This window comes from Ochotona princeps, chromosome 1 (genome assembly GCF_030435755.1).
Source record: "Ochotona princeps isolate mOchPri1 chromosome 1, mOchPri1.hap1, whole genome shotgun sequence".
NCBI classification, from domain to species: Eukaryota; Metazoa; Chordata; class Mammalia; order Lagomorpha; family Ochotonidae; genus Ochotona; species Ochotona princeps.
In genome coordinates this window covers 52,496,695-52,519,344 of record NC_080832.1, presented here as the reverse complement: position 1 = coordinate 52,519,344, position 22,650 = coordinate 52,496,695, and the positions used below count along the sequence as shown (strand labels likewise).

Sequence of the window (22,650 nt, the reverse complement as noted above, 5' to 3'; positions counted from 1 at the left end):
ATCCATTGGCCTCTGGTGGACATCTCCTATGGGTCCCAGTTCTTGTTCTGGCTGATCCACTTCCGATACAGCTCTCTTCTTATGGCCTGGGAGAGTAGTGAAGAATGGCTCAAGTCCTAGGGACCCTGCACCCATGTGGGAGACCCTCATGGAGTTCCTGGCTTCTGGCTTCTGGCTTCAGTTCAGCTCAGCTCTGGCTATTTGAGGAGTGAACCAGAGGATGGGAGAACTTCTCTCTTTATCTCTCCTCTCTCTGTAAAAACATGCTTTTAGAATAAAAACAAATCTTTAAAAAACTGTGCTATAAAAACAACTATACATGAATCTCGAACATTTTATGCCAAAATAAACATTTTACCTTCCATTTTTGTCATAATTTTAAAACAGTATTTCATTATAAGGACTACATAGACTTTAAGATGATTGTTTTATTCATACACCAAGAGGACATAACTTATTCCTTTTTTCTATGAGGCTTTCCTTTTTAAAATAAAAAAGTATCATTTATTTGAGTGGCAGAGAGAAATCTCCTATTTTGGTCATTCCCCAATTGTCCCCAACAGCCAAGTCTGGGTCAGGACCAAGACAGAACTTGCAACTCTTGCTAGGCTTCGATTTGCACGGCAGACACACCATCACTTAAACCATCACCTGCTGCCTCGTAGGCTGTACATTGGCAGAGAGCTGGAGTCTGGGGGCAGAGACTAGCATGCAAACCAAGCATGATAGGGGAGGCCATCATTCCAAATGGCCTCTTAACCACTGTACCAAATGCCCATCCTGAGTTTCCTTAAAAGAAATATCTAGAATTGATGCTGGTTATTATCCAGTGTTCGCTTTCTGCAGGTGAAATTATTATATATTTCTAAAATGAATGTTATATGTAATATCTTTTAAAATAAAAGGACACATGTTAAAGACATATATAACCCATCAGCAAGGGAACAAGCAGGCTAGCAAAACAAAAATATTTATAATCTCTGAAATAAGGCTATTTACTGCCTTGCCATGGCAATAAGACTGTGACCTATTGGGGCAGGGTTGTCTTTTCTACTGGAAAAAATAATCTGCAATGCATCTATCTGTAAGTTAAGATTCGATTTCATGGAGTCCAGGCCCTAAGAGAAATAGTCCATCACAGACACATCTCACTGGAGCAGGGACTGGTAGACTGCCGCCCAGGGCACCCCAGAGGACCAAATGTGGCCCATCACTCGTCAACAGATTTGGTACTACTTTCTCTTTATATCACAGCAGAAGATTCTTTCCATGCATCATGTTTACTAGATTTACTTTAGGATTATTCTATCTATCATCTATCTATATAGTTTTTTATATGATCTTCAGGAATGTGCTAGCCTTGTAGGTTGAACTATGGTGGTGCTACTTTCCTCTCTGTATCACTCTTTGTCTTTTACTGTTCTTCCCTAACTCCTTATTCTAGCTTGTGTAGAGTTCGACACATGGTAGATGACCAAAAGCTATAGCCATGGAAGGAAGTATAATAGCTTCTGGAATGTAGAGGGAGTCTACATTCTACAATTAAACTCGTCTGAAGATATTGCTCTAATAGTTTTTGGAGATATGATTTTTTTGTTTGTTTACTTTCCCCCAAATGTAATAAAATTTTAAAGAAAATGTAATTTTCTGTAATGTCTGTTATTTCCTGTTATTCATGTTGTTGTTCGAGGTAATTACAGAAAATTACAAGAGAGTGTGGGATCCTTATGTGGAATGGCCTGGTGCGCTGTTACCTCTTCTTCTTCTTGCTCCTCTTCCTCTTCGCCCTCATCTTCTGTTTTTCCTTCTTTGTGTAATTCCTTTTTCTTTTTCCTGCGATTCTCGATAACCGCAGGATCCCAGTGGTCTCTAGTGTATACATACCCTGTACCACTGTGCTGTCTTTGCCCAGATATTCTTTGGCATAAATCATAGTCAGGGCACTAAAAAAAAACAGGACAACAATATTAAATCACTTTAAATATTTTGAATAGGTGTCTAATTCCTGCTCAAAGTTCATGAAATATATAAACAGATGAAAGAAAAAGCTTCTTAAAAACTTAGACAAGTGCAACTTGGTGACTGGCAGGTGTTGTCGGGTCTCACTCGCCCAGGGAGGCAAAAGAAGAGATTTTTAGGTTCTGTCAATGTCCCACTGAGTTGGAATCAAAATGCAGGCGAAAGTGGGGACTGGGCACTTTAAGAAGTATCCTAGGGATTCTGATCCCGTCACACATCCCACTTGGAGAAACAAAGCAAGCAAGCATCTTGAGAACCTCTCTTGCTCATTTTCTGATTTATCTGTGTGTGTGTGTGTGTGCGTGCGTAAGAGAGACACATCTTACCCTTGTTGGCTCATTTTTCAAATGCCTGCAACAGTCAGGGCTGGACCAGGCTGAAGCCAGGAGCTGGGGACACACCCCAGATCTCCATGTAGGTGGCATGGATAGGAACCCAAGCATTTAAAGTGTCACCTGCTGCTTCCTGGGGTGCACACTGCAGAGCAGAGCGGGACTGAAACCCCGGCTCGAGATGGGATTCAGGCATCCATGTGACTTGAAGTGTCTGCTTCTGCTGAGGACTTTGGCCTCTGGCCATTAGTTGTGGTGGGGACTGCTGATCATACCATGCTAACCTCCTCAAGGCCACCTGTCTCAGCTGACCCTGACACTCCTCTGAGTCCCAACACTTCACTGGAAGAACTGTCTAATTTACTCAGCTGTCATAAACCCTTTGGGAATCCGGGTAGAGGATGAACACAAAAGCTCCACATTGATTTTCATGTGAATGTAGGTATCACCTCGCTAAATTCTTATCCCATTCTCAGGAAAAAGCAACAATCATCTTTGTAAAGAGAAAACTGAAGTTTTAACCAAATTGTAATAGTATTAAAGATAGAATTGGGAATTGGAGTAGGAGTGTTCTTTATTATCCATCTATCCAAGTCCTTTTGTTGGTTCTTTCATTTTATTTAATTGGTAAACTTCCTAGTGCTCACGAATGAGAGTTTTGTATGCTAGTTGATGTTTAGATAAGTAAGACATGTTTTTGCCTTCTGGTAAGACAGAAGAGTCTAGGAGAAAAATGGACGATTGTCTTCTAATGAGGTGGGGACAGCAACAGGAGTGGTCTTCAGGGAAGCATTTCACTGTTCTGTGGCGAGTGAAGTATGATGGAGAGAAAGATGGGCGAAGGAGGGAGAGTGGAGGAGAGCAAGAATGACCGTGAGAGACAGATACTGAGCTTGTCAGGCCAATTTCTGGAAATGATGCCCAAACAACCTTTCAAAGAATGCCTGTGTAAAGCCTGGTGATGAGGCAAGGAAGCGCTTCATGTGGATGGAGCTGCAGGTGTGAAAGTCCAGAAGCAGGAGCAAGTAGGACACAGTTCCCATGACTCATGCATGTCATCACAGAAACTTAAACAATTCTGAGGACATTCCTCGAATGCAACTACTATCAAAAATAAAGGGAATGAACTCCTGTCTTTTGCAACAAAATGGATACAACTAGAGACCATCAGGCCTAGTGAAATAAGCCAGCCTCCGAAAGACAAACCTCGGACCTTGCCCCTGATGTGTGGTAACTGATATACAGAGCACAAAAAACGGCAGACAAGTGATTTTGACATTTTGAGAATTGATTATTTTTATAGCCTTGTCTATCCCTCTAGGGAACACTATAAAATTTTAAATTTAGTGGAGAAGCAAGCTTGTGATTATAAAGTCATTTAAGCAATTATAGAAATTCAATTAACAATAAGAATAAGAGGAGGAGGATGAGTGGGAGTGGGAGTGAGGGAGGAAGAATAGGGTAAAAACTATTGCTATGCAGCTAACAGTGTATATATATGAACTATCTGGACTTTGTTCCCTTTATATAGATAAAAAAGTAAAACAACAACAACAACAACAACAACAAGGGTTTACTGTATTAGAAAGAACAACCAATAGCCTTACCTTAATATTGATTATAACATCAGGCTTAAACCTTAAGTTTTTGATTAATTCTATTTGCTGCAAAGTAGTCATGGCATCCTGTGAAAGTGTTGGGATTTCAGTGATAATATAACCTGTAGAGGAAAACATAATTCTAAAAGCTTTAGTAAAATTAACACGGATTTATTATCACTTTGTAAGAGTCAATAAATTGATTATCATGTCTGGTCTGCCCCCATGACTGTGAACTCAATAAGCCTCTTCTCCAAAAGTACTTAGTCCCAGGCAGTCTCAGCAAAGTGGAATGATATTCCTACCACCTACTTACCTACCTATACAGAAGCTTCCGTTTCAAGTAATATGCACTAAATTGTCATTTTATTTGAAACGTGTGTGTGTGTGTGTGTGTGTGTGTGTGTGTGTGAGAGAGAGAGAGAGACAGAGAGAGAGAGAGAGAAGAGAGAGAAGAGAGAGAAGAAAGAGAAGAGAGAGAAGAGAGAGAAGAGAGAGGGAGAGAGAGCTTTTACCTGCCAGCTCATTCCCTACATGCCCACAACACCTAGACTGGTCAGGGCTGAAACCAGGAGCCCAGAATTCAATCTGGGTATATTATATGTGTAGCAGAAACTTTCTGTAGGAAGTGAGCTCTAAGTCTACAAAGAGAGACCGTATAGACATGGCCTGCACTGGTAAGTCTGCTTCTGCTGCTTCCGTTATGGAAATACTTTGGCAGTTGTGGCCTTTGCTTTACCGCACAGTACTTTCATCCTGGTGTCCTTCATGGTTGCAATGTGCTCTCTTAACTTAGTGGGACTCCAAAGCAGCTTTTTAAAATTTCCTTCTTCCAGTTAAGTCTGTTTCTGCTGGATGCTTTTTCTTCTAAGCCTATCTTCATTTTTACTCCGTTCTTTTACAAAACATCTTGGAATTTGGTCTTTTAAGTCATCTTGAGTATCAGTGCTCTTGGTCTTGAGAAATTACAGACCACAAACCCTTGCTCAGAATCCATTTCTACTGGGAGAATTTTCATATCTAGAGTTGAAGAACTGACTGTAGAGACAGGATGATGTCTGCCAATATCTGGAGCCTGAAGGCAAATTGGTGTCACTCCTCTTCCCATTCCTGCCTTGCAAGTGTTGCTGTATGCAAAGAGCCCACCCAATGGCATGATTTGTTCACAAAACTCAGGATGAATGTGGAAGCAGTAGCCAGAAGCCACCCACACTGCAAGGTAGATGCTGTTGTAAGACTAGGTTCTTGATGCCTTTGGTAAATACGCCAATGCTAAATAATATATGAGGATAAACTTATTTTTTTTCTTACAAGTGTATCAAAACAAGTAAATAAGCAAGCAAAATCCTCTGAATTGTTCAACTGAATTCGAGATGTTTGTGCTAAGATGAAAACAAGAGCAACCCCGGAAACTAGCTGTGCTTCAGGCTTAGCCTAGGTGCTGAGACCGTTTTACTGGCGACAGGTGCAGGAGAACACACATACCAAAGTGGGAGACTTCTGCAGAGTTGATCTTTTCCAGGATTAGCTTGAGGACAAGTTCATCTGGAATGCTTTGACCACTGAGCAGCATCGACTGTAGCTAAAATGCAAATAGTACATCTGTCTGTATAATATACCTGGTGTCACATAGGTTTTATAAATGATCACAGTAACTTTGGAAGTTAGACTTATTTACCATGTTTCCTGTCTCATTTTCAGCAGCAATGTGTTCTTCCAAAATTGATAAGGCTAAAAAAATATGGAAAATATTAGCACAAACTAGAAATAAGATGGTTAAAGAGACACATCCAACCTGTCTGGTAACAAAAGTTAACATCTGTAGGTGCCTATCATATACAACACACACTCATGCACATTATATAGCTGAAGCATAGAAGAACAAGGCTCATAGAGAACTTGTCTCTGTCGTGTGCTGGCTGGAGACGTTAGGGGAGACAACCCTTACACATCTCTGGAGTCAGTGCACAAGAGGATGAGAGATAAAATGAGGGGTGCATTGGCAGTGCTTTGGTAAGATGTAAATTAGTACACAGAAGCAGTTTGTCCAGAAACTTTGAGAGCCATACAGTTATATCCAGAGCCCATTAACTTTTTTTTCAAACATTAAAAATTTTTATGGGGCCCAGCGTGGCAGCCTAGCTGCTAACGTCCTTGCGTTGCATGTGCCAGGATCCCATCTGGGCACCAGTTCATGTCCTGTCTGCTCTACTTCCCTTCTAGTTCCCTGTTTGTGGCCTGGGAAAACAGTGGAGGATGGCTCAAGCCTTGAAACCCTGCAGGTGCTTGCGAGAACCAGAAGAAGCTCCTGGCTCCCGGCTTTGGTTCGGCTCAGTTCTGGCTGTTGCAACCACTTGGTGAGTGAACCAGTGGATGGAAGATCTTTCTGTCTCTCCTTCTCTCTGTAAATCTGACTTTCCAATAAAAAATAAATCAATCCTTATATTTTTTTAAACTTTGTTTTTAACACAGTTTACATAGTTGAGAGGGATGCATGCACATGTGGGTCTCCAATTAAGGTAGGGAGGGTTGAAGTATGGAGGAAAGTGGGTAGGACAAATGTTTCAAATTTTTTTCTCCTGTGTCCACAGGGGAGGATGGCAAGGGTTTTGCTCCTTGCTGTCGACCTACATCAGCACCTCGGGATGGGGGACTGTCATTTGATGACACTGTAGAGACCCTGATGTGGAGAATAATGTTCTGAGGATGTTCTGAGGGTGTTGTGCATTAACAGACCCAGGAACATGCTGCAAAATTTGGCCAGAAGAATTGTCCAATCTGTTCTGTTTTCCATTCTCTGATTATTAACTCAGCATCCTCTGCTGACCCAGATGAGGTGGCTGTCATGTTCCCTGTGTGTGCATCTGGGCATGCTGTCCACTGCACAGACAGGCATCAGTAACTGAGGAGGCCAAGTCCCAGTACATGAACTCCAAGGTCAGACCACACAGCTTGTGATTTTCCCTGTGGTCAGGGTCTGAGTCCAGTGGTCCAGTTGGGGAGTCCCAAAAGAAATCTCACCTGTGGTGACCCCAGACTTTTCTCTTTTGTGTGCCAGTCAGTGTAAGGTTAGGTTTGGTCTGTCACCTGCACCAGTCAACACACATTCTTGTCTTTGCAACTGCCTGATCAGTTCCACCCCAGCCCCTAGCTCATCAAGCCAATAGGTGTTGCAGCCCAGCTCCACCAGCCCACCAAAGACCCAGTTCTCACGCATACCAGTGGGCTCTGTGGCCCAGCTGGGGTAACCTCCAATAACCCCCACCAGGCCCACCTCAAACCCAGGTTTTTGCACATGCCAGCCTCTGCTGTGGCCTTGCGCAGCCCAGCCTAAGTCCCCTCCAGCACTTGTGCACACCCATTGGTGCAGTGGCTTTTCTCTGTCCACCCTGCCCCCAGGCCCAGCCCTCACATATACCAACAGATGTTGCTGCCTTGTCCAGCCTGGCCTACACCCTAGACCTGGTTCTTAAACTCACCAATGATAGGTACAACCTAGAGGGGAGTGCCCACAGTTCCCCTGCCAGGCAGGCTCCCAGCTCCAGATCTTGCACCTGTCAGTGGGTGGGTACTGCGGTCCAGCCTGACATGACTTGTACCCAGTCCCAGCATTTGCCAGCTGATGCTGCAGCCTAGCACAACTGGCCTGCACCCATTCTGGCTCTTGTGGGCACCAGTGGGTGACGGAGCCCACCAGTGTGGCCCATCCCCAAACCCAGACCACACATATGTGCCAATGGATAGTGCAGGGTTGCCCAGTCTGGTGTGCTCACAGCCCTAGCTCTCACACTCACTAGAGGGAGCTGTAGCCCAGCAGGTGTGTGTGTGTGGGGGGTCTCCAGAGTTCCCTACCAGGCTTGTTCCCAGCCTTGGGTCTTGCATGTCCTTGCAGGTGCTTTAGCTCATCTTAGCATGGCCCACCTCAGCCTCAGCTCTCATTGGCAGGTGTTGCAGCCTAGTCCAGCTGGGTGTGGCCCACACTCCGTTCTAGCTTTTGAGTGTGCCAATGGTGCTGTTGCCTGGCCCAGTCCGGCCTGTTCCTAAACCTGGCCCCCACAAATACTGATGAGTGCTGCAACTCTGCCTGGGTTGGCCTGGTCCCAGTCTTGTGTGTTGCAGCATGAGGTGCTGCTCAGAAGGGGTGTTCCCCTAGCAGGCTTACTTCCAGCCCTGGATCCCACGCATGCCAGCGGGAGCATGACTCTGCTTGGCATGGTACGCCTTCAGTCCTAACCTTTGCAAGTGCCAGCATTTGATGCAGCCTCTCGCCATCCGGCCTCTTCCCAGCCTCAGCTCTCACCAGTGTCAGATGGGTTCCTATCAGGTCAGTTCTGTGGTGTAGCCTGGCTTGACCTGTCACTACTCCTAGCTCTCTGCATAAATTAGTGGAAGCTGCAGTCCACGGAGGTGAGCCCACAATTCCCCAACAGAATCTGCCCCCAGATTTGGTTCTTTCATGTTCTGCTTGGTGCTATGCCCCTTGCATTAACTTTGCCCATTGATTGTATGAAGTCAAACTATGCATCCGAAAATTTTAAAATGGACACTCATTACAAGGGTCCTGGGGCTGACATTCCAATTATTTGTTCCTTTTTTGAGATGGTGAATGCAATCCTTTCATCAGGAAAGATATAGCCAAGACCAAGGGTTATACCCAGGAACTGGGTTATGCTACTGTGTCTCTGGTATTTTTTAAGATTTCCTAGAAGAAATAGTTTGACGAAGCAAAGAGAAACTTTTAGAGTTCTCTGCATCTGTTACTACCAAATTGTTCTCCTACCCAACTATACCAGATCATAATGTTACTAGAAGCATAAAATTCCTACTTTGTAACATCTTTCCAATAATGACTATAATCATTTAATATTTTATTTTATTTAATTTTTTTGACAGGGAAAGAGAAAGAGAGAGGTGTATATACCACTGACTGGTTCACTCCCAAGATTCTTCAATAGCTGTGGATGGACCAAAGTTAGATCCAGGTATCTCTAGGAACCCAACCACTTGTCATCTCCCTGGGTACCTCCATAGTATGTGCTAACAGGAAGCTGTTACATGCAGCCAGTTCCCTAACCCAGGTACCCTGACATGGGATGCAGGGCTCCCACACTAACCACTCGACCAAACGCTTGTAATTGTAAGGATTCATTGTCAGTTTGATAGGCAATATGGATCAATATTATTTCAACCAAGACTTGAGATGGTGATGGACAACATGGGCATACAGGGATGCCCATTCTTTTCTGTGCTACATATTTGGATGTTTTCATAATTAAATATTTTTGGGGAAAAGATAAAATTTACCTTCAATACGAACACATTTCCATGTTTGTGCTATCTGCTGGGCTAATGCCGTCTTCCCAACTCCCTTTCAAAAGAGAAATACCATTCAAAATCCAATAGCGCTGTCATTTGCCAATTGAAGAAGTACATCCATTTTTAAAAGATGCCATTATAATTACTGTGCTACCAATGTTATCAAGTATTTTTCATGTAAAGAAAATGAAGAATAGGTCCTAGGTATTCACAGCTTTGTACATGCCACATGTCCTGAGTGATTTAAATAAAATGTAGTAACTTAGGAAGATAAGTCACTATTGGAGGTATATTCTTTGATTGTAAAATTTTGTGACTTTTATTATAAAACATTGAAATTCTATTGACAATCTTTAATTTATTTTCCTCATAAAGTTTATAACAACAAATGCTTGGACAGCAGGAAATTTTGTTGAACTGACACCTTGGGAAATTTTAAGATCCAAGGCCATTTCCATGAAGCAATATCTGCATCTGATTGTTTCATAGAAACAGCAAACGTTGTTGGAACTGTTTCTTGGCACTTGTCCTAAAGTCCATACAAAATTAAGTGGAGGAAGGGATCAAGCCCTTACTCTCCGCAGTGGTTGAAAATAGAGGTCTTTGCTATAATTGTCCCAAAGGCATACTCCTAGGATTGTCACTTTGGGAGTCTGGTGATAGGGTGTTGTTCAGATCCTTCAACACACTGTAGGTAAAGGCGGATGTCCACAGGACAGTTCCTGCCTGTCTCCACAGACCCAGAGAGCCTCACAGCACATGTCAAAGGAAGCTTCACAGCCAAATCAAGTGTGAAATGATTTGAGACCACCTACTGCTGACGATGATGGGGTAGTGTATGTGTGAGTTAAAATTTTTTCTGCTATTTTATAAAAACAAACATACAACCTATGTTCCTTTTCAATTACAGTGCATAAGAAAAAAGTTTATAATCAATACTGTATCAGATTTTAACTTACACAATAAAATCTGTCATATATTCAAAAGCTAGCTTTTGTTTTTATATGGTAACTTCTAAGATAATAATTTTTAAAAAGAAATCAAATGCTAAGGAATAATTTGGATAACTTACTGGTTTTCCAAAAATGATAAAGCAAACAGGTTTGGACAATAAAAACTTCCTTTCAGTCTCATCTTCATTAAATACATCAGCGAAAGGACACTCTTCTGTCTTCTCTTGCGAAGTCATAATTCAAACTGCTACTACTACAAAAAAGGGAAGAATAATTTATGTAATAATAAACCATCCAGTTTGACTGCAGTAGGCAGACTAGAAAGAGCTGGAAGAGTCTGTGAATTCATGTGGCCCCAGGTTCCTCCATAATGGTAAACACTTGGATTCTTGTCAGAAATTGAAAATAAAATACGCTCATCATTTAAAATGATAAAAGGCTCTTAGCCTGAGACAGATCAAATGCAACTACATGCTGTGTAAAACTGAGCTCAAATATAACATGCTCAAAAGACTAAGACAAGGAAAAACACTCACACATATAAATTCACACATATATGTCTTTATTTGTATCTTAAATGTCAAATTCAAGTTTAATATATTATATAGACACAAAAGTGAATGGACATAAATCTTATTATATTTTAATATTTTAGGAAACTTTTAGCCAATGTCTATAAGGACATACAATGTTTATAAGAATCTGTCTTTATTTTAAAATTATTTCTGGAAGTCTTTTGCTATTTTGAGTATTAAGTGATTCGGAGCACAGAACCACAATTTAAAATACTACAAGAACTAAATTTTCATCTTAAATGATTCTACTGGAGTCAATCAGAAACAAATTTGGTAGTAGGTTTTAAAATCTGTCTGTGCAAAGACTATGTCTTGTCTTTAAGCACTTGTATATTATTTAGATTTTTATACTCACAAAATATTTCCATATGATCATAAAATATTTCTGATGTAAAGAGTAAAAATAACATAGGTCCTAGTTCCTTGACACAATGATATAATACTCAAAATGATTATAAAATTATTTTTAGAAATTCTAATTCTTGAAAAGTAAAAAGAAGTAAACATGTTTTTCTAAATACTATTGTACCAAAATAGTGGAAATTATAAAACATTAACAAAGTAATGATAATATTATTTACTAGTATTATTAAATATTGCATTTAATTAATGACAGAAAATATTTTCAAAACAATAATTTTCTTTTAGACCAGTAAAACAACAACAAAATCTCACAACTGCCCCAAACATAAGACAAATGCAAATATATTTAGTGAGAGATGTGCACAAATTATAATGTCTTGTTTGTGGATATTAAAGATTCAATGAAGATCCATAATTTATTCTATATGGAAAGATTACATTTTTTCAGATATCAACCATGTCCAAATTAATACCCAGGACTATTTTATTGTTGTCATCTAATTGTGTGTGTGGGGGGGTGAGGAGTGTAGAGTTACACTGTTAGGGGTGTCAGCCCTCCTAAATATAAACTCACCAATAATATTGTAAAATATGAGAGAGAATGAGTCTCTTAGGATAACCAGTTATGTATAAAGAACTCTCAGAATTCAAGATTAAACCAAAAAAGACCATGAAAGAAAATGGGCAAGAGATCTGAAGGGATTTTTCACCAAAGAAAATATGCAGAGAGCAAAAAAACACACAAAGATATGTCAAAGTGGGGAGAATCCCAGTTCCTACGAAATTACAACACAATGTAATTAATGCATAAATTTAATAAAAAGAAAAAAATTAAAAAAAAGAAAAAAACCAAAGATATGTCAAAAATCATCACTCATGAGACAAATGAAAATCAAAGCCGCAATGAGATACCACTAGGCACACAAATGACCACAGCAGATGCTAGTAAAGACACAGAGAAACTGAAATGCTCACACTGCCCATAGGAATATAAAATGGCACAACTACCCTGGAGGAGAGCTTAGCAGTTTCTTAAAAGTAAAACACAATAAAAATTATTTTAAAAAGATTTATTTTATTTGAAAGACAGAGTTTACAAGAGACAGAAAAACAGAGAGAAGAGTAGAAATAGAGGGATCTCTTCCATCTGAAGCCAGTCACCTGGAGCCTCCTTCAGTTTTCCCACGTGGGTGCTGGGTCCACCTTTTGCTGCTTTTCCTGGTGCTCTAGTAGGGAGCTGGATGAGAAGTGGAGCAGCCAGAACTCATATGAAATACTGGAACTGCAAGCAAAGGCTTAAGCTATCATGTCACAGCACAGGTCCCACTCACTGGCATTTTTCCCAGGCAATAGAGAATTTATGTTCATGTAAAACTGCAACACCCATTGGTTCCAGTGGAAATCAGGACTGAAAACAGAACCAACCCAACACCAGCTGATCGGGGTGACGGACTGTGCCGGGCCCTGTGCTTGCTAGAACATACAAGAATCTGGTCTGGGAATACCTCAAGGTTTCTTTGGAGATCTCCCCAATCGAACTGCTGGACTCAGAACCCTAGCCAAGAAAAGACAGAGGACAGAGCAAGTCAATCAACCACCTCAGCTATATGTTGGCAGCGAAATATGGGGCAAATGAAGACTCTGTGATGGACTGTGTCAATCAGTGGACGACCTCATCGAGTGAAACTGGCAGCGATTCATAACTGGAGAACTATTAAAACCATTTGAGCAAGGATCTCAGAGCATGCCCCACATCCGGGACTTGGGGTGGGTGGGAAACTGGGTGGGGCTTCTCCATCAATATCCCCCTTTACCTCAGATACATGATGGAAACAATATGGACATAATACTATTACCCACTTCCCTATAACCCCTGAACCTTTTTTTTTTTTTACCGTAATTAACTATGTAAAGATTGTCAACAAAAATACAACAAAAAAAAAAGATTAAAAAAAAAGGAAAAAAAAATTTATACATGGCTATTTATAGCAACTTTCTTCATAATAGTCCCAAAGCAGAAATAACCTGGTTGTCCTTTCAACATAAGCATAGTAAAACAAAGTGGTACATCCAACTATATTATTGATACACACACAGTCTAGATGAGTTTCTAATAATGAATTATGTGGGACTGCAGTTATGTCCAGCCCAGCTCAATGCCCCATTCCAGCCCTCGTGTGCACTAGCTGTGGTGTCCCCTTAGCTCCCCAACCAGGCTTATTCCCAGCCACAGCTCTTGTATGTGCCAATGGAGAATGCTGTGTCAGGTCTGTGAGCCCCTGGGGGCAGGGTGAGAGAGGGTTCCAGCCTGGGTCATGCCCTTGGGCCTGTCAGGATGGTGGGTGCTGGATCCGTGAGCCCCAGGGGGTGGGAGGTCCGGCAGGGCTTGGGTTCTTGGGCCCACCTGCATGGTGGTTGCTGAGTATGTGAGCCCCAGCGTTGGGGGTCCAGCAGGGTCTGGGTCCATGGACCCACCTGTGAGAACTGGTCCTCCTCAGTGTAAAGAATGGAGCGCTGGATGGCAGACCATAGTGTACACAGAGGATATGGTAGCCCACTGGGGCCTGCAGAGGACATCTGGTACACAGAGAATGGAGACCAGAACATATGGACCCAAGCCAAACAGTGAGAGCAAACATCTGGGTGAATGGATAGAGGACAACTATGTCAGCCAATGGACATTGGAAGGGATTCCTCATTCATAGACTGGCGAGACTGACAGCATTTCAGAACTATCGCATCCATGTAGGCAGAATCCTTGGCGCATGTGCCACATTGGGACCCTGGGTTAATATCGGGTGGCCATTTCCCTTCCTTGGGTACTGGGATGGTTGGAAGAGTGGGTATGGCTTCTCTTATCTGCCCCTCTCCCTGAAATGGGAAGAAGAAATAATAAGTTTGGAAACAATGATCACACCCACTTCTCCCTAACCCTAGATCCTTCCCACTCTGATCAACTACGTAAACATTATCTAAAATAATTTTTAAAAGAGTAAAAAAAAAAAGAATTATGTAGAAAACAACAACAAAAAGTTAACCCCAAGGCTACATATTTTGTGACTTTATTTATGATATTATTGAAAAAAAAATACAGAGATGGAGAACAAATTGTTACGGACCAGGGATATGAAGGGGGAAGAAAGGGCGGCAAGTGGGCAAGACTTATGGTAACTGGTAGGCTCCTGTGGTGATGCAGATGTTCTGTGAATTGTATCACTGTCTATTGATACAAGTGATACTGCACTATAGTTCTGTAAGAGTATCAGGAAGGAAGGAACATGAGGGGCAGGACACTCAGTGTTCTTACAACTATCAATCTCAAGGTGAAAAATAACCTTATCAATAGTTACTAGTCAAAAAAATTTCAATGTTCTTAGCGAAATAAAGTAGAGGTTTGGAAATGTAAACAAGGTAAAAATAATAAAAAACAAGACTAGAAAAAGATCTGAGATGTTTAAAATCGAAAACTGTAAAAATGGGAACATTAAAAATTTAAACAGTATGTAAACAACAGATAAAATAGCTAAGGAAAGAACAACATGGAAAGTTCTAAGTGACAGAGAGAGAACAAGAGGAAAAGAAGATCAAGTCACAATGAGAAAACAGTGACCAAGGACTTTCAGAACTATGGATAAAAAGTAATCCTCAGACTCAGGAAGTAGAATATATCATGAAACAGGAAAAACTAAAACAAATACATATAAACAAAGTGATAGTGTTCAGGATACTAAAGATTAAGATGTCTTCTTTAAAAGCAAACAGAGAGAGAAACTCTAAAAGGGATGCTCCTTAAATTGACAGGTGACATTTGAAGCTACATTGAGAGACAAATTCTTTTTAGGACAGAACTGTATACTCAGAGAGACTGTGTTTTAAGATGTAGTACAAGCAGGTGGTTTTAGCTAGGTGGACATGGAAAGAGCTCATGGCCAGTGGAGTCCTACTGCGGGAGATTCTAAGGAATCCACTTTATGAAAAGAGAAAATGAACCCTGCTAATGGATCCAACATGTGAGGAGAGAAACAACTGAGCAAAACTCTTGCTAAATAAACCTAAACAAATATTGGCTGTAAGAAAACAACAAAAAAATAATGGTCCATTTGTGAGCCCTTTTTAAAAAAAGAAAATGAAAGTGAGAGCAGCTACTGGTAAACTGTAGACAGCTCAATGTACACGCCAGGACCTAGGTAATGTCACAGAACAGACATAGACAATTTTCCAACAACGACAAAAAAAAAGAGAGAAAACTTTGAAAAATGGAACAAATAAAAGTCAAGTAAGATGGCAGAAATAAATTCAAACAGTTTAGTAAATCTTAAAAACTCCAGGGAAAAGAGATTTTTTGGAAGACTGGATTTATCAGGATCTTTTCACAGGTGTGCTCTCCATCGTCACAATGCAGGCAGGCTAATGCTGTTAGGTGGACACAACCTACTGCCCACACCGGTGCCTACCCTCCTCCCTGTTACTGTTATAGCAGTTAGGAACAAGATGAAGGCAGATTATTTTGTCTTTTTTTTCTTAGTATGTATGTATTTATTTATTTAAGAGAAAGAGAGAGAGAGAGAGAGAGAGAGAGAGAGAGAGAGAGAGAGAGAGAGAGAGAAGCCAGAGAGTGCTTCCATCTGCTGGTTCACTCCCCAAATAGCTGCAAGTGCCTAGGGCTGGATCAGGATGAAGCCAGGATCCAGGAGCTTCTTCTGGGTCTCCCACATGGGTACAGGGTTCCAAGCACTTGGGCCATCCTCCGCTGATTTCCTAGGTACAGAAACAGGATTGGAAGAGAAGCAGCCAAGTCATGAACCAACACCCACATGGGATGCCAGCGCCACAGGTGGCGACTTCATCCGCTATACTGCAATGTCGGCTCCTGCAGCAGACTCTTGTGGAGGGTGAGCATTGCTGGATGAGGTATCTACCTTGTGATGGGGGAAGGTAGACTGCATCAGAATTCATTGATACATGGGCTCTGTCCCTACAACTTTTTAACAGCTTGGTAAGGAAACCTGGAGCCAGTTCCAGTTCATGGCTAAGATTTCTTTAGCTTGGACGAAGCAGCAGCTCAAAGTCCAGGAAGTAGAAGTGCTCTGGCAGAGTACAAGGGAGGGTGGAAGTGGCACATAGAGGTGGCATGTCAGCAGGATTTTTTAGATGAGGCCAGAGAATTCATCAGATCCTTGGGATGGTCAAAGGGAAGTCTCCTCCTTAAGACAAAAATAAGGAACAAATTCTGGAAGGAGGACATTGGCATCATGAAGAAGCCCAGTGCTTGGGGTGGTGTATGGGATGCAGTGAATTAAACTTCCGCTTGGGATGCCTACATTCCGTATTAAAAAGCTAGTTTGTATCCTGGCACCTCTGCTTCCGACCCAGCTTCCTGATAATGTGCTTGGGAAGGCAGCAGATGATGGTTCAAGTGCTTGGCACCTGCCACTCATGTGGGAGACCCCGAGGGAGTTCTCAGCGCCTGGCCCAGGCCTAGCTGATGCAGGCATTGGGGAATGAAGCAGTGGATGAAAGAGCTCTCTCTCTCTGCTTTTCAAGTAAATAAGAATAATCAACCAAAAAAAAAAAAAAGGCTTTCTTTTGTAGAGTGGTGTTGAAGGCAGGGGTGATGCTGCTATGCTATCAGTCCCCGTGTAGTAGTGGGTAACAGGTTTGAGAAGAGCAGAGGTGCAAAACAGATGTAATTACTTCTGGGAGGCAAGCCCAGGTTGGCAATGGTCAGGACTTTGGTACAACAGCTGATAAATCATGCCATTCTAGAGGGTGAGACAAAGGAGCAGTTGATGAGCCAGTGATTGACTTAGCTATGTATAGAGAGCAAATGAAGCAAAAGCTGATGTCAGCCGTCATAGTGGAAAATCATGATTCCTTGTTCAGTGTTCAGGTCCAGAGCCCATTTACTGTCGGGGAGGTTGGAGGGTGTTTAGAAACCCTCAAAAACAGACCTTGTAACCCCACAGGTATTTACAATGTAATCCCCTAATCTCACTCCATGAGAACCTGCAACCACTAATAGGCAAAATAAACATCATGGAAACTGGAATATCCTCCTCTTTACACCCAGGGCCTGAGCTGACACTGATACCTGGGGATTCCAAAATACCATCAAGCTCCCCTGTGACGGAGACAAATGGAGAGCCAGTGATAAATACATGGAGTCCTGGCTGAAGTTTATCTTATACTGTATCCCAGGGTGTATGTGGGACCAACCCAAGGCTATTTTCCTGGTCCCCGGGTGCATGACTGTGATAGCAAATGGCAAAACCTTCCAAGGTGGGCATTGCTTATCTACGGAGTAGATGCCATTGTGATGGAAAAGGCCCAGTGGAAGCTCATGAGATCCTGGGAAAGCACTGTGGTAAGAAACACTCCTGATTTAACAAGTCCATGCCTTCTTTTTTATCTTCATCAAGAAATAGCAGCAGAAAGTACATTTCTATTAGAGTCAGCAGCAAATGTTGCATTACACTGGGGGACTCCTGCTCCTTGGGCCATTCTTGCTGATACACAGTATTGACAGTGCAGATTCAGTGAATGGGAAGTATCAAGTGTCCCATATGCTCCCAGGACAGCATTGCAGCCTAGTGGACAAAGTCACCTGCAATGCTAACATTCCAAAGTGAGAGGTAACCATGCAAAGATTCAAAGACTTGTTACTTTGGTGAAATTTTAAAGGATCAGTGCTGTGGGAGATCTGAAGGCATTATCTTAAGGTAAAGAACCAATTATGGCACCTTATAGCTTACACCTTCTCCCTCTAAAAATAAGAGGCATTGTGCTTTGTACATCCCTGTCTCTGTCTCTGTCTCTCTCTCTCTCCCCTCCCCTTTCCTTCCTCCCTCTCTCTCTCTCTTCCTGGAGAGAGCATGAAGCATACTTCATAATGCTGTTCTGATCCACTGAATGAGTAGCTAGAAGAACTCTGACTTGTGGGTAATGTCAAACAAGAGGAAGCTCTCTCGACTCTTCTAGGCTTTGGTAGTGCAGGAGTCGCTTGCCGGGTCATACACCTGGCTGGACCCCACAGGCTAATGGTATCTGAGGTATGTCATGGAGTTACAGAAAAGCTGCAGAAAGAAGTTCTCTGTGTAGATCCTTCTATCTGTAGCAGAAAACTAACTGTTGCCCATGCAGAAAGTAATTCTTGGTGTGCTCTGGACTCTGAGAAAGAATGGATGCCTGGGCACAGACTATGGAGGGACTGTCTAAGGGCAGGCGCCCATCTTGAGCTGAGCTGCAGGTGTCTGGCAGATGGAGTTTTGAAGTCAGGCAGCAATGCCCTAAATGTTACAGACAAAACATGCGTTTGAGACCCAGGAAGGTCCTGAAGATACAAACACGTTTTGTAACAAGCAGCCATGACCCCTAGTACTGGTCTCTTGTGGGCCACTGGCTTTCTTCCAGCTCATACCTCATGTGCTATTCTTTTTTTTTTTTAATGTGGCAGTTCTTTTTTTTTTTTTTTTAAAGATTTATTCATTTTATTACAGCCAGATATACAGAGAGGAGGAGAGACAGAGAGGAAGATCTTCCATCCGATGTTTCACTCCCCAAGTGAGCCGCAACGGGCTGATGCGTGCCGATCCGATGCCGGGAACCTGGAACCTCCTCCGGGTCTCCCACGTGGGTGCAGTGTCCCAATGCATTGGGCCGTCCTCGACTGCTTTCCCAGGCCACAAGCAGGGAGCTGGATGGGAAGTGGAGCTGCTGGGACTAGAACCAGCGCCCATATGGGATCCCGGGGCTTTCAAGGTGAGGACTTTAGCCACTAGGCCACACCGCTGGGCCCCTCATGTGCTATTCTTTAAGAATAGCTCACAGAGAGTGAAAAAAGCCCATGGAGAATGATGATATGTTTGTATCAACTATCAGTGGAATGCTTCCAGAATGCAGTGCCACTCACAGCGAGCCCTCAACTATGGCCACTTGGAGGGACTTAAATGCAGCTTTAAAGCAGTTTCACAGACAACGCTCAATGGCTTCACTAAGGCCTGGAGGAAGTCAGATGAGAAACAAAAACAAAAACAAAAACTTGTGATCAGGCTTACAGTTTGGTTAACACACTGTCAGGACACCTCCAGGGGCTGACACCATGTTTACATAGTTTTCCCTTCACTGGACATGGGATCTGTGCCTTGCTTCTAAAGATAGCAAAAGAATAGAAATATCAGGTTGAATATGCTATGTTGTATAAAGAATCCAGAAAGTGGACTAAAGAGGAATTTCCCATTGGCTTGGTAAACAAGCTGCCACGCTTGGGAAAGAACAACATGGCAAGGAATAGAAGATAGAGCCCCTGGCCAAGAACCAGGAAGAATACAGGGACTTTAGACCTCTAATTGCAGAAAAGTGATTTTTGCCAACAGAGTTCATGAGCTTGGGAGGAGTTTCTCCCTGAGTTAAATCTGCAGGGATAAAAGTGCAGCCCAAGCCAACACCAGGTTGCTGCTTATAAAGATCCTGCACAGAAGAGGCACCATTGCTGAGCTGGCTCAGGATTCTTAGCCATTGAAACCACAATATAATAAATGCATGTCTTAGAAATTCGTTAGGCACAACCTCTTAACAGGAGGTCATATGCACAGAGCAGGGGGGGACCCCAGAGTGGAGCAGGCAGACAGGAGAAGGCTTGTATCCCAACCCTGGAGACTCCTGGATCCTCACCAAGGACTATCAGTATGGGCACCAAGGACTACATCCCAACTGCCAAAGAGACCACGGGGAACTGGAGTGCCTTCGGAGGCCGAGAACTCAGAGGTCACCCACTTCTGCTTGGATCTACCACATGGGATGGAAGAAGCCCAAATCCTTCCTCGCAGGATCCAAGGTCATCGGAACAACAGCCAGGAACCCTGAGCAGTCCACAGAAACAGAACAGTAAACTTCCTTTGGGACTAGGGAGAGGAGCTTTCTCTGATCCTTACTTAGTTCCAACTTTGGACCCCCACCCTCTCTTGCAATGACCATCAGGATCGCTTCAGAGCCCCCACCAAACACACACACACACACACACACAAATTAGAATAGATAGGCAGAGAACAAGGAAAGCTTAGAACCAGACACACACACACACACACACACACACACACACAAATTAGAATAGATAGGCAGAGAACAACAAGAAAAGCTTAGAACCAGACAGAAAATGGTCAGTGTAGACTCACACATGCCTTACTAGGTAGGACACAAAGATTAATTACTCCTCACTAAGGTATTGAAGATTTCTCTGCACACCCCTCCTAAAACTGTTCTGCACCTCAATTGTTGACATATGCCTTGTTAGAGTCATAAGCCAGTTTAGACTAACCTAAAATTTGCCAAGTTCAGCAAAATTATGCTTCAACACTATAAACTGCTACATATTAAAATGAAAATAGACATGAGAGAGCTGAATAGTACCCTATAGCCATTTAAAGGTGTATAGCAGCCGGTTCTGTGTTTAAACTAAAATTGAAATCTCAATGACGTAGTCACAGGATGTGGTTAAGAACTTGCATTTGTTTTAAAATATTGGTTGAGACCATCCAGGCCTGCTGAGGTCTTGGCCACCTTCAAGTGGGCGGCACCATCATTGCCCACCCATTTTCTAACTAATTAAGAGACCACCAATGGGGAACATCTTACCTATATGTTCCCCGCCCAATAAGGAGGGGTCAAGGAAGGCTTAAAATCCCAACACCCTTCCTCAAACCCTTTCGAGAGGCACCCCACCTCCCGGCTTTTCGGAGGTGCTTTCCCCTTCCCTCCCTTCCCTGCTCACCTGGTCCTTTCACAAATAAACTTATCTGTTTGCAACACATTCCCAGATTTTTATTTCTATACTAAGCTGAGGAAAGAACCCACTGGGCATTTCTGGTAACATTGGTTACTCAATACCATGTCAAATAATTCCATAATGTTGTAAATTGTTGTTGATATTGTTGTGGCTTTTAATTGATCGGGATGATATTCTGCCAGCTCTGCCTTCAGACCAGAAATAGTCTCCCCAAGAAACTGTTGAAGTTGCCTGGACAATAAGATGCTGGACTCTGTGCTTGGTATACTCTTGCAATGAAAGAATCTTGACTGAATTTGAAATGTAATATAGCAACAAGGTGGAGGAATCCTCCATGGGGGGAGGGTCCGGGGAGGGGTTGGGGCATCCCCAGAGCCTATGAAACTGTGTCACATAATGCAATGTAATTAATAAATATATATATTAAGAAAAAATGAAATTTGTTAGGCAGCACAGAAAACTCACACAAGCTGGACACAAACTCTGTAGACGTTTGGGTCTAATAGAGGTCTCAGAAGAGGCAATGAACAACCAGAGGGGCAGAATGATTACCTGGCAGAAATGGCAGTCATTTTTTGCCCTTGACGTCTCCAGTGCTTGTGTAATAGGCTCCTAACATAACAGTGGCAGGAATAAAGGCAACAGAAGTTAAACACAGGCTCAACCATGGGTTTCCTCTTACCAAACTCATCTAGCCTCTACTGCCTGCCACTGAGAGCTTAGCTATCTACAGAGTGTAATCCCCTCAGGAGACAGAATTCTGCCCATTGACAGATGGATTACATAACACCCCTTCATTTTGTAAAGGGCACTTAACATGTGTACCTCATATGAGGTTTCCTTTCCTACCCATAGGGCCTGGCCCTTACTGCTATCTTAGAGTATTACCATTATTATTTTGGAAAGGCAGATTTACAGAGAGAAGGAGAAACAGAAAGATCTTTCAACTGCTGGTTCACTTCCCAAGTGGTCACAACGACTGAAACTGAGCTGATCAGAATCCAGAAGCCAGGAGTCCACTCCAGGTCTCCCATGCAGGTGCAGGGTCCCAAGACTTTGCGCCACCCTCCAATGCTTTCCCAGGCTACGAGCAGGGAGCTGGATGGGAAGTGGAACAGCTTGGACACAAACTCGTGCCCACATAGGATCCCGACAGTTGCAAGGTGAAGATTTAGCCATTAGGCTGTCATACTGGACTCCTAGCTTAGAGTTTTTTGCATGTGCATTTACCATCATGAGATCTCATATAATATTGTCTTGGATCAAAGCATTTGCCTTATAGAAAAGGAGAAGTGATAAAGAGGCATGTGAACATGGAACCCATCAAATCTACCATGCACCACCTCATCTAGAAGTTGCTGATCTGGCAGAATATTGGAATTATTTCTTGAAGAAATAGTCAGTGCACTAACTTGGGAATGTGTGAAGAATCTACTTTAAAGCAAGTAGATCCCTGTCTAGGAACAGTCTGAGCCAAGGCTAAGAAGTATGAGTGGCCTTTCTCACCACTGCTCTGACTTAGCAATAGGGTGTGTCTTCTGTCCTCACAACTCAGACTCTGTAGGACTGGAGGTGCTGGCCTTGGCTGAGGGGAAGAGATGATTCTACCAGGGGACCTAGGAAAAGGCTGCATTCACTAAACCAAACTACTGCTGCCTCCTGGTCATTTCTGGCTCCACAACTCCCTGAATGCTCAGCATGGTAACTGGAGAT

At 42.6% G+C, this 22,650-nt stretch overlaps 1 protein-coding gene across 3 annotated transcripts in view; it reads right to left on the bottom strand.

Annotated features, from left to right (window-relative positions):
- AK9 (adenylate kinase 9) overlaps nucleotides 1–22,650 on the bottom strand; it is a 100,141-nt gene that overhangs the window by 75,130 nt on the left and 2,361 nt on the right. For all 3 annotated transcript variants that reach the window (XM_058659643.1, XM_058659597.1, XM_058659685.1), the window contains 6 exons: nucleotides 10,338–10,468; nucleotides 9,254–9,317; nucleotides 5,628–5,680; nucleotides 5,435–5,531; nucleotides 3,959–4,071; nucleotides 1,755–1,943 (listed from right to left, as the gene is read on the bottom strand). In XM_058659643.1, the coding sequence (XP_058515626.1) occupies nucleotides 1,755–1,943; nucleotides 3,959–4,071; nucleotides 5,435–5,531; nucleotides 5,628–5,680; nucleotides 9,254–9,317; nucleotides 10,338–10,454 (633 nt within the window). In that variant the 5' untranslated portion in view covers nucleotides 10,455–10,468. The remainder of the gene's footprint in view (nucleotides 1–1,754; nucleotides 1,944–3,958; nucleotides 4,072–5,434; nucleotides 5,532–5,627; nucleotides 5,681–9,253; nucleotides 9,318–10,337; nucleotides 10,469–22,650) is intronic.